Here is a 12,643-nt window from a genome sequence, read left to right on the forward strand (position 1 = left end):
ACACTTTTATTTGGAATTCCCAGATGACTCAGCTTTATGCTGCATCAAATAATATGCCATATTTCTTCAACCCTGTTAATGATTAGGTTTTCCTTGAGAATATCACATTTTTAATTCTTTTTTATGGTATATATTATTGAGATCTTTAAAAAGAGAAAGTATGAACTGTTGTAAAAAAAGAAGGAATTCTTACCATTTGCAACAGCATGGATGAGACTAGAGAGCATTATGCTAAGCGAAATAAGCCAGTCAGAGAAAGATAAATATCACATGATCTCACTCATTTGTGGAATATAATGAACAACATAAACTGATGAACAAAAATAGAACCAGAGACATAGAAGCATAGAACAGACTGTACAACCTTTGAGGGAAGGTGGGGGGAAGGGGTTAAGAGATCAACCAAAAGACTTGTATGCATGCATATGAGCAAAAGCAATGGACACAGACAGTAGGAGGGGTGAGGGCTTGTGCTTGAGGGAGGGGGTGTCAGGAGAGAGGTCAATGGAGGAAAAAGGGAGACTCATGTAATACTTTTAACAATAAAGAATTTAAAAAAAAAAAGAAAGTTAGAAAACTCTTCTTGAATAATAATTACTGAGCTGCATGGATTTTTCTGTTGGCTTTATTACTTATTTATTTTTAACAAAAGAAAATGATCAAATTTAATACATACATAATGTATGGGAACACCAGATACATGAGTCAGAGACCCACATGCAAGAGAAGTTCCTCTGTTGGCTTTTTATTTAAAGCATTGATTAAATATGCTGAAAAAAATAATTGAACATATTTAGATGCCACACGTTTATTCACTGAAATGCCATGAGTTTTAGTTTCTGGAACCAGTACTTCAATTTGAATTACTTTCACTGCTATACTAACAACTTTGATCCCTAAGGACAACACTGGTAGCACTTCCCGGTCTCTGTGCTGACATAATACTATCATGTATCAGGGTTATGGTGATCATCTTATTCCTTCAACCACGGGGAATTACTGGAGGAGAGGAGCAGCTGTGACTTAAGTATATTTCCCAGCACTCAGCCCATGGTTTTTAAACAATAGGTTCTTCCTAAATCCTCGTTGAATAAATAGAGCTCAAATGTTCATCATATATATTGTTTATATGTCAATGTCTTCTTATATAGATCTATTTGTATGTCTCTAAGATGAAATTTAATCTTCAAAAAGCATTTGATTCTGATTAGTGTTTTGGTTATCTTACCTATTCAATCAGCAAACTCCTGGTAACCAAATTATCACAAAAAAATTAGTTGCGCTATAAAATTGGTTAGGTTAAATATAGTAAAGCAAGCCAATGGAAATAAAGATAAGTGGATTTTTAACCGTTTGAGTCCCAAGCAGCGCGATTGCGCTGCTGAGATTTTATGTCGAGAAAACCCAGCACATTTCGAACACTGTGGACAGCTGACGGTGCGTTACCGATTGCTGAAGTCGCGCGCTCAGATTTACTGACGCAAGTACATCACACAGCTCCTTTTAATTAATATCTGTTTGAGTCCCAAGCAGCGCGATTGCGCTGCTTGGTATTTCTCGACATAAAATAAAACAAGCGCTATCACGCTGTTTGGGTCTTTTCGTATTCATTTAGAGAAAGCATGGTTGTGCTGTTTGGGATTCTTCGACAGTGTTTTTTCAATACCCCCTGGGACTCAAACGGTTAAAAAGAAAAAGAACTTCTCATCCCATTACAAGGTAAATTCTAGAAGTGTAGACTTGGCCTGACTTGTTTGCTGCTGTATCCCCAGCTTCTAGCAGTGTCTGGCGCATAGTAGGCCCTCAATAAATATTTGGTGAATGAATAGATTGCTGATAAACCATATTATCCTACCTGCTTGTATATATTTAGTTCAGAACATCAACAGAATTCATTTGTAGAGTGCAACGCTCCAATATAGGTTTATACTGAAGTCTGATTGTGGCAAAGGCTCTAGGGATTTGGGATTACCAGCCGTAAAGTAAGAGTAACTTTACATCCCAGACTGATCAAGCCTTGGCTACATCACGTGCAGGTAACCAAGAATTTCAAGTCATTATCCCCACACATGTAGACAGTGTCAGTGCCAACAACAAGTCAGCTTTTCTGGCAAATCCATCAAAATTAAACCTTAAACTTTTGGGGGAAAAAGCTAATATGTTTATTATGCTCCTTCAAGCTTAGAGGCTTAACTATCTGTGGGAAGGGCCTATAATTATGATAAATTACTTATGACTGGAAGGCAACTTATAAAGGCATCCGCCCTTTTAAGAAACCTTTAAAGAACCAGCAACAATCCTGTGGGGCAACAATAAATCACTGGTTTGGGAGCTCAACTTTGACAACTCTACCTTGGAAGGAAAAGAATTATTGTCACCTGTCCTCGATTTCCTGACCCTGCAAATATCAGCAACCTCTGAAGTCCAGAATCCTAGTCTAGCCACACAAGTCATGGGGGCCAATGACTGCCCCAAGGCAGAGGCGGAAGAGAAGAAACGGGGAAGGAAAGTAACTGGAATGGAGATCTGCAGCTTGTGAGGATGACATCATCAATAATTTCCTCAAGTGTCACTGACCTTCATGGCATATGACTGATGGGCGTTTCTGACAAACTACAGGCTCATTATATTCAAGTAGCTTCTTGGTTTCAGAGCTGATGTCTGGGCTTAAGTATGATTTGTCGTATCGTACAAGTCAGGCGAACTGATGCCTTCCTTACTGGGAACTGGCTCTGAGGCAAGGGCCCACGAATCTGCCTGAACACAAATAATACTTGGACATGTGAAACACTTTTAAATGGACAAAGTGCTCTCACAGACACTATCTCAGTTTCTCCTTACGACTTGTACGAAGAAACTTCACATGTAAAGATACTTTTAGAAAACGACCCCTTGTCTTCAATTCATAAGCACAGCTTACAAGAATAGCCTGTGCTTTGTAAAAAGCAGTGTTGCACAGGGGTGCCTCCATAACACCTCTACGTCAGGACAGCATCTTGTTTACACACATGAAGATCATCCTTGATTGGACACTCTCCAGAGGTAACAAACAAAATAAAACACAAATTTTAGTCCTAACATTCTAGTGGTGGAATTCATCCTTTGGGAAACACCTAGGTGATTCTTTTAGGAAGATAACTAAGTTACATGGGACAAAATGTACCCTCGTTTTTCCCTTCATTATCGAAAAGACTCCCCAAAAGCGTTTTTGTGTTTTTTCGAGGAAGAAAACACACACACAAAAGGTTAACGTATTGCTTTTATATGTGATCCCATCTTCCTAAAACACAATTCTCCCAATCTCATTATCTTTTGTCCCTCTCAGGCTTTACTGGTTAAGTGGAGGTATAATGGGGTCCTTATCTTTATAGCCATTTACTACCTTATTTATGTATTTATGATTCTTTGCTGCCTTCTAGCCTGAGTCTCACTGTGTCAGGAACAAAGTGCCACACAAATCACCAGCCTGGAATAAGAGGAGACAAGTTAAAACCTCCCAGGATGATTCTGTAGACACTTGGACTCCCTGAGTCTGTAGAGAGCTTGGTATTTCAAAGGTCAGTCTTGGGTCTCTCCACTTTGATGACTAATGTTAAATTGTTTGACTTGTTACAAAAATATTTAGCTGTCCTTATTTACATATTTTCATCCACAGTGCACACAGTAGGCACATATTTGTCGAATGGAATCCCTAGATGGATAAGAAGTCAGGAAGAAGAACCCAAGGCCCTTTTCCAACACATTATCTCAAGAGTTGAGGAAAGGTAAAAGCACACCCTAATTTGTAGATGTTTCTGTGCATTCCTTTCTGACTTGAAACCATCTGTTTAGAAAATAAAAAGAGAACACACCACACAGTGTCAACCACACAATGGGGAAATTCCAGGATCACCAAGAAAACACCATTATCCTAAGGCACACACACACTTTACTACTGGTTTCCACACAGGAGACTTCAAGAACTTTTGTTTCCCCACCCACTGCATAACCCTCCAGAAAAGGCAAAGGCAGAATTTAGAATTTAGAATCTAAGGTTCCGTATCTTGGACTCATATCTACCCCGTTGGAGTAGTCCAAAGACTATGTTGGCTCAGAGACATAAAATAATACACAGGCAATATTTTTAGAATATTTAAAAGAACACTGTTGGAAAATGGGCATCAGCACTTTAGTCCTTAGACCATCGAGACTACTACTTATCATTATCTCTTTAATAAAGAGAAACCCTGGGTGTGATTGGCAAAAACATTGTTTCTGCATTTTTTAACCTTATTTATACCAGTATAAAGTTCTCTTCCTTCAAATTATCACTGCGTCCTGCTACCTCTCACTTACACTCAGTCTCTCAAAAATTCCCCAATGGCCAGGGAACTATGGGGGGGAGGGGGGGAGGCGGGGGGAAGAGGTAGGGCTGGCAGGGCGTGTCTCAGGTCGGCTTGTTCTGTGCCTAAAGGGCACCCAACTTCCCAGACCCCTTTCAGGGCCGGCAGGGAGGGAAGCCTGCGTAGGTCACATTTTCTGATTTGTCTTTCTGCTCGCTGTCTGGCAAGGTCACCGGCTCTGTCAACAAAACTTATTCTCTCCGTAAGGTCAACGGGTCGCACCGTGCCCCAGCCCCCTCCTCCCTGGCGCTTTTGGATCCTCCTGGCCCAGCACTTTCCGGGCGCTCGGCCCCCGACGGCGCGGGCACGGTTCCCCGGCTCACCTGACCACGTTGGGGTGCTCGAAGGTCTCCAGGTGCCTCAGCACCGCCACCTCGCGGATGGTGGAGAGCGGCATGCCCTCTTCGCCCGTCTGCACCCGCACGCGCTTCAGCGCCACGAAACGGCCTCCGTTCTTCAGGTCCCGGGCCTTGAACACCTTCCCGTAGGCGCCCTCCCCGATCTCTGCCACGCACTCGTACTGCTGGTCCGCGCGGCTCAGCCCGTCCTTCTCCATGCCGCCTGGACGCCGCACCGCTGGCGCGAGTTGGGGGCGCGCTCCGCTGGTTTGCGACCGCCGCTCGCCTTCCCCGGGACTCCCCGGCCCGCTCCCTGGCGCCCCGGAGCTGGGTCTAGCTCTCCCTCACCCCAGCCGCCTACCGCGCTCCGGCGCTCGGGCTCTCGCGGCCGGCGGGGCTGGATGGAGCGACCTCCCCGCGGGCGGGCGGGCGCGACACTGGTGCCCCTGCGAAACTCCGCCTGCCGAGTCGCAAAGAAGCGAACCGATCCCTCCTCTTCCCTCCCCGAAGCGCAGTCCGCTGTACAGTCACCGAGCCGATTACATAGTCTCTGCCGGAGCGCGTCTCAGTCCACAATTATTCCACCTAAAAGGAAAGATGGGAGGACAAGAAGAAAGTGCAATCAGACATCCCAAGCGCCTTCCTCCGGGTTCTTGCAGACTCCCCTCCTCCTCCTTCACGAAGCCCCCCGTCGCTACCCTCCGCGCGCTCCTGCCTTCTCCCTGGCCGATTAATCTTCCTGGTTCTTCCGAGAAAAGCGAAGTTACTTTTCCGTCCCCGTAGGGCTGGAACCGTCTCCGCGCGGAGAGGTTGCAGGGGCCCCTCGGGGATGAGCGCGCCGCGCCGCGCGGGACGCAGTGGAACGGGAGGGGGCGTGCCGAGCAGCCCAGAGTGTGCCGGGAGCGCGGGGGAGGGGAGGCGCCGGGCACGTCAATGTCACGGCTTAATATCTATTCCTCTATCATTGTGTTGTGTTGCTCCCCTCCCTCCGTCCCTTCCCCGGCCTGGACGCGCAGGGAGAGGGGCTCCGGGGTGCCGTGGGACGGTCAGGGGTCGCGCGCAAGCTGCTGTGGAGGGACTGAGTCCACCCGTGTGGGGCCGTAGAGTGTGGGTGGGGGCCCCCAGGACCCTGTAACTCGATGCTTGGGAGTGTGCGAGAAGGGGTGGTCAGACATCTGCTCGAAAATTGCTTCCTTTCTTTCTACTTTCAGTTTTTCTACCAGGAAACATTTAAAAACGACTTGCATCACAAATGGTCTTTTGGGGGGTAAAGGAGTCTGGGTTGGAAATGGCACTCTTCCTTTGCCAACGCGGAGGACCTCCCTGGTGGAAACCCATCAGGCCGGGAGAGGTGGGGTTCCCGCTATTCGGGGGTGGGTGGGTGGGTGGACGGTGGGGTCCTGGATTGAGGGAGTCGCCCACGGGACTCCAAATGTGGGAGAAAGGGTGCTCGCCACATTTTATCTCGTCTCTTTAAAGAATAACTTAAGGAGCAAGGTAACCACTGTAACCCGCCCTGAAATTTCCAACCGATTCCAACCCAAGTAAAACTCAATTTCCCCAGGAAAAAGGGTGGCGGTGACGTGGGGTGGGGTGAGGGGAGAAAAATGCTGAGCCTCCGGGGGTGAGAGAGAAGAGGCTCCACTCCCGCGGCGGGGGCTCTTCCCCGACTCCCAGGATCATCTCCGATGTACGTAGCAGACAGAGGTTTCCATTCCCCTTTCGGCTTCAGGCCCGATGCCTTCTGCAGCCAGTCGCCCCCCCTCCCCCAGCCCTCCGGAACAAAGTGTAGGGTGGTGTGTGGGGGTGTGTGTGTGTGGGGGGGCGGGATCACCTCCCCTCCCCATTCATTTTGTAATCCAGTCCCCAGGAAACCTCCAACCCGCGGCTACCGCAGCCCCGGCAGGATGTTCGCTACGCCGGCCGCGTGTCCGGAATTCCCGGGCCACCTAGGAATTACCTGCCCCGCACAGCTGGCCGGCTCGCCTTCTTCCAGGAATTAAAGAAACAAATGGCGCGACCCCCACTGCGTTCGGGCAGAGGAGACCGCTGCGAGGATGAAGCCTCTCACACTGACTCCACTCAAACTCTTCTTAAAGGGGGTAGGCGAGTCCTGGGGGAGCGGAGGAACGAGCCCCCACCGTCTGCCCGAGGACCTGAGCCAGGCCGAGGGCCACACAGGTAGCGGAGGAGCCGCCGCCGGCTGCGCCGCCCGCCCTCCCGTGTCCCCACCCCCCCATCCCATCCCCGCCCCTCCAGCCCCAGGCTTTGCAGCGAAGGAAGCGTCGCGGACGTCCCACCCCCGCAGGGAACTGCGCCTGCTGCCCCCGCCCGGCCCCGCACCACCCGCCCTAGCGGCCCCTCCTCGCTCCCCAGACCATCGGCTCCGGCGGAGAGAAACGGGAGCCACAGTGCCTTTGCCCCCCCCTCCCGCCCCCCTCCTCCACTTTTTTTTGTTGTTGTTGTTGCTTTCCCACGCTGGCTGAATGTGACTTGACCCCATTTCAAAAAGTTTGACATAGTGCTTCAACATTTCCGCATTCCTCCGCGACTACAAAGGCTGCAGCCGCCTCCTTCTGCTTTCTGTCTCTGCTCTCTGTCTTCACACTCAATGAAATCCTTCATGTGCCTCTCTCGAAGCCTGCCAAGCACCGCAAGGGTCGCCACCAGCGCCGCGACCAGAGGCCGCACCGGGGACCGCGGCTCCCGCGTGCGCGCACACACGGATGCGCCCACGTGCACACTGACCGGCGGGCTGCGGGGCCGAGGCTGCTCCCTGCGGGGTATGCGTTTGCGTTTGAACTCCGATATTGGAAATTCGAAAAGTAAACTGGGAAGCTAAAGCGAACCTGCCTTGAGTCCATGCGGGGCTCCAAGCCTGGGCACTTGGCAGCCTGCGTGCACTCCTCCAAGTGTGCAAAACTCCCCCGCGGGGGTTGCCGGCGAGAAGCCTGCGTTCACGTTTACCTCGTGGTGGGAAGGTGGAGCCCACACCCACACCTCGGCGAGCGGGAGCGGGAGCTTTCGTGGGAAATCAATATGGGGCACGGGAACACATTCTCCCGCACAGAGTCCCCAGGGGCAGTGCATTTTCACCCCTAAATGTGGATTATTGTAGGACCGTCCGAGTGGAGTTTAAATTCCGTTTCAAAATCTGCATAAGGAGTGTTTGTGTTTTTGCGCACGGCTATGTGGGAGCGGGCACAGGACCTCAGGGTTGGGCGTCCCTAGTGTGTGATGTCCTCCGTCTCTAGTCCGATTAGGAGAGACGCCTTGAGCTCCCCCAAACTGGACCCCGTAACTAGCCCGCCTTGGTTCGCAAAGGGTTAATCAAAGTGGATTCCGAGGACATACCCTCCACCCCATCAGTCACCCCCACCCACACCCTCGCTTCCGACCCCAGTCGAGGGCCCCACTCTCCCCCGGGGACCCCCTCCCCCCACCCCGCAGCCCACCCACCCGAGCGCCCAGATCCTCACCTGAGCGACCGGGCCACATCCGGCCTCCCGAGGGGGCTGCGAGTGTCAGTCCGACCTCCGCACGTGTCCGCGGCGGCGGGGAGCAGGTAACCCGGCTCGGAGGAAGGAGTCACCAGCTCGCTCTCGGCGAGGGGGTGGGCACAGCGGCGGAGGGCGGAGGGACGGCGGAGGGCGCCGCCCGCGCGGCTCGCAGGGGGTGGACGGGAGCCGTGGGGCTCCGGCCGGAGCTCGGGGCCCGAGCTGGGGAGGTGGCGGGGGCAGGGGCGGAGGCTCGGGAGGCCGACTCTGCCCGAGACCCACCGGGCTGCAGGGTGGGGGGCTCGCGGCGCAGTGGCAAGCAAGTGTGCAAATTAAAGCCTTCCGGAGAGAGCGGAGGCGGCCGGACCGGCGGAGCTCGGAGCCTCCCAGCTCCCCAGCTCTCGGCTCCAAGTGGGGGGCGAGGCGGGGGGGAGGAGGGGGCTTAAATGAAAATTTCCGGCTTTCCCTGCAACTGGAGTGGGAGAAGCTTGCGACTAAAATCAGAAGCGTGAGGGGGATGTGTCGTCGGGAGTCGGCGGAGTTTCCACACCCAGGGTCGCCCGGAGTTGGGGTTTTGACAGAGTGAGGAGGGGGTATCAGCAGTTTGAGATGTAGACGGATGGGAAAAACACAAAACGATCGACAAGAATTATGAGGGGCCCATGGGGATGGTAAATACCCACACTTTCCAAGAAACTGAAAAATCAGACCGAAAAATAATTCTTCTCTATTAAGAAAAAAAAAGTTTGGCAGGACGCCTTGCAGAAAAGAAAATACTAATCTGTCCAAGCACTTTTCACTTTCAGCATGAGCTACATTGGTTTTGTTTTCCTTCGCTTCCTTTCGGCCTCACAAAGCCCTATCTTTTCCTTTTGGACAGAGGGTATGATTTGGAAATTGTCAGGCACTCTTGTGGTTAACGATCACTCGAAGGGACTGGCCGGTTCACAATTATTAAGCGGTTAGCAAATGCTGAGGGTTCACTAAGGTATTTCTGAGGAGGTAAAAACAACAACAACACTAAAATTCAGTGTAAATAATAAAACCTCAAGATAACACACACACACACACACACACACACACACACACGAGAACGTGATTCGGTGGGTGCTCAGTTTGAATGCATTGTTGGAATTCTGAAATTTGAAACCTTGTAAGCATGTATCTTTACCTGCTGAGAAAGCCTGAATACAATTATTTCAGGTGAAAATGCGATTTTGGCAGAAAAAAAGAGTTTTCAATACTTTCTACCATGGAGTAAAACAAAACTTAAAATAACTGTGTTTTTTTTTTAAAGAATTCGGTGTTGTTCAAAACTTGTATCTGTAAAATACTTGAAACCTTTAAAACAAAGCTTAAAAATTCATTTATTTCAGTGCTCTGTGGAAAATTAAAACCCAGCAAAATTTTGTTTGAATTAGGAATATTACCTCTATAAACCTTCTGATTTTTTTGAATTAAAGCATATTGTTAGATCAAAATTTTACCTTTATAAAATTGATTCTAACAACAGTGTGAAGTAACAGGTTAGGTAAATAAAAATTGTTGCATTTCCACTAGCAAATATTTTTCAATGCATTATAATAATTTTTTCTTAAAAATAAAAGTAATTGTTTTTTTATGCTTAAGATAATTCATAAAATACATTTTGTGTTTAGGAATATTTCTCCTAAAATAAAATACAATTTCTGAACAAAACATATATTTGTAAAGATATTTATAATCTCATATAACTTTTAGACTTAAGAAAACAAATTATTGAATTTTCTATTTATATAAAATATTTATATAAAATATTGGATCACTACAAATCACTAGACTTTAAACTAGAGACATGAATGTGAATCCTCCATTTTGATCATTGTTCCAACTTATCAATGTTTTTTAAAACAAGATTTACTTGCCTAGTAGTCAACACATTTATGTAATTCAGAAATAACTGTTAATAGATAGTCATAGGAACCAACAAGTAATTTTAAGAATTTATTTGAGTAAATAATTTGTTTTAAAAATATTAAGCTGTAAATATCTTTAAAATTAACAGAAAAATGTGTTTTCTACAGTGCATTGCATTTTTAATTACTGAGTTTGACAACTACCTTAGGTGGATTAGAAATGCCATAATTTAGGTTACTAGATTACTTGGTCACTGTAAAAAAATGAAATTTTATTTAATTACATATGTTAATATTGAGTGTTAACTCTTTTTTATGTCACCTGATTTCTCTGATATTGTTAGCTTACCATTGTTCACCTTCCCTGGTTACGGTTCACATTAACATCTGGTTGCTTAAAGGTTCAGACCAGGAAGTTTTACAATGGATTTTATAAAATTAGCAAATGCCAGATTGTTTTTGTTTATGGATAACTTCCTCTCTGGGTAACAGGTTATCATAACAAAATTTGTGCAAAGTTTATAAACTGTGAACCAAATTCCGACTCTTTTGTTTAGGAATCTTTGATAAATGAAAACATTACCACTCAAGAATAAATAATTATTTGCACCAATATTTTCACTCTGCATATCAGATTAGTCTAAAGTTACACATCATTTTATAAGTTTTTAAAAATCAGAACTCATGAATCTGTCTCCAAAATGATGTTGTAACTTACACTGAAAATTTTCTTAGTGTCACAGAAGAGATGTATTCCATTTGTGAATATTTCATATCAGATATTTGTAAATTTTTTTCACCAAAATAAAAATTTTAAATTCTGGTCTATATTTTATAACCTTGGTTGTAAAGAAATGAATAGTTTATTTAAAATTAGTAGTTATATAATATATATCTAATTCTAAATGATCTCTGAATTATATTAGCTATTTGAATTTACAAATACATTTTCCAGAAACTCAAAAATGAGCTTTTGCTATAATCTGCACAATAATTTTAATTGGAGGTCCTTGTAAATGTGTACTTTTTGTCTGTAAACCTTTTTTTCTGTGTATTGATTTGATAACTGTGAAATCAGTTACACTTATTTTAAACTGGATTTAAATGTGTATGTAAATGTTATCTTTGTTGAGTAATTACCATGAAAAACTTAACAGAAATAGCATAATAAAATTCAGTGCCCTTTAACGCATTCTTCCCCTATTTCCAAGGTGTTTTCTTGGGTCTTCCCTTAAAATATAATATTGAAAATTTTCTAAATATCCTAGGAAAACTCATTTGTACTACCAACATTTTTTGTTGTAAAAGTATGAACTTTAAATGAGTTTTTTTAAAGTTTAATCTTCTCAATAAATCATTTCCCATCAATTTGGAAATGACCTAGGTTTTTCTTTTTGTTTTTGCATGTGATCAGTGCATTGCATTTGAGCAGTGAAACTTGAAAAGATTTTGGTATTTGGGGTGAGGAAAAAATACATGGGGCAGCAGCTTATAAATTTAATGAGAAAAAACAGACATTATTATCTATTGGAACATTCCGTTTTCATGGATTCTACTGCTCTATAATTATCGCTGGGCAACATGTCAGTACTATGTTCATATTTGTATAATTGTCATCATCTTTCCTATTTTTCCCCCGTTTGATAGACACTCATATCTTTTCTTCCTGTGTGTGTGTGTGTGTGTGTGTGTGTATCTGTATGTTCTTGGCATATTGTGACATGTTCGAAACATGTTCTAAACATCCTTTCACCAACTATATTAGAATTCTGAGTAATCAGAAAAATAACTGGAAATACACTTATAAAAGTTGGTGATAATTACATAGAAATACCTACATTTCTTCTCCATTTATAGTATCCTGTAATTTTCACTGCTTTCTAACATTTCTTTTTTAAAGAATAAATACTTGTGCATCTCAACTGCACAGATGGCCTAACAATGTTGCCATAGCTGCCTTTGGTTGAGCTAAAAGGTGTGTACACACTTTAGGTAGACCTTGCAGATGAAGCAGTAAAAGTACAACACAGGGGTGAATGATGATAAAGTGGGATCTGGGAGGTAGGAGGAAGGTCAAAGAAAGGCACCTGGGAAAAACTTATTTTTTCTTACATATGTTTTTATTAATTTTTAGAGAGAGAGGAAGGGAGAGGGATAGAGATATAGAAACATTGATGAGAGAGGCCACCTTCTGCATGCCCCACTCTAGGGATAGAGCCCCAAACCCCAGCATGTGCCCTGACTGGGGAATCAAACCATGACCTCTTGGTTCCTGGGCCGATGCTCAACCACTGAGCCCCACTAGCTGGTGGGAAAGACTTCTATGAATGGCCTGGCAGCAGGTACAGGTGAAGAAAGCACATGTTGAGTCCTGGGGCCAAGAGAGTTCCTCAGTAATCTAGGTATGGCATATCCAGACAACCCGATTCTTCCAGAACGAACAGCATTCTGTGTCTATGCTATTGTGCAATAATAACCTGTCTTACTGAATAAGATAGTATAATGTATGTGTCCATATACATGTAACTACT

General features: G+C 45.7%; 1 protein-coding gene across 4 annotated transcripts in view; it reads right to left on the reverse strand.

Annotated features, from left to right (window-relative positions):
• Positions 1 to 8,269, reverse strand: part of CDK6 (cyclin dependent kinase 6) — a 215,761-nt gene extending 207,492 nt beyond the window's left edge. For 2 of the 4 annotated variants that reach the window (XM_070424263.1, XM_070424259.1), the window contains exons 1-2: positions 5,419 to 5,537; positions 4,706 to 5,305 (exon numbers count right to left, since the gene is read on the reverse strand). In XM_070424263.1, the coding sequence (XP_070280364.1) occupies positions 4,706 to 4,938 (233 nt within the window). In that variant the 5' untranslated portion in view covers positions 4,939 to 5,305; positions 5,419 to 5,537. Of the gene's footprint in view, positions 1 to 4,705; positions 5,306 to 5,418; positions 5,538 to 6,680; positions 6,887 to 8,199 lie in introns of those variants that run through there. The other 2 variants (XM_070424260.1, XM_070424261.1) reach the window with 2 other exon arrangements.
• Between the last annotated feature and the right edge of the window lie 4,374 nt (positions 8,270 to 12,643).

Source organism: Myotis yumanensis, unplaced genomic scaffold (genome assembly GCF_028538775.1).
Source record: "Myotis yumanensis isolate MYYU_CA2020_CCGP unplaced genomic scaffold, mMyoYum1.0.hap1 SCAF_9, whole genome shotgun sequence".
Lineage (NCBI taxonomy): Eukaryota > Metazoa > Chordata > Mammalia > Chiroptera > Vespertilionidae > Myotis > Myotis yumanensis.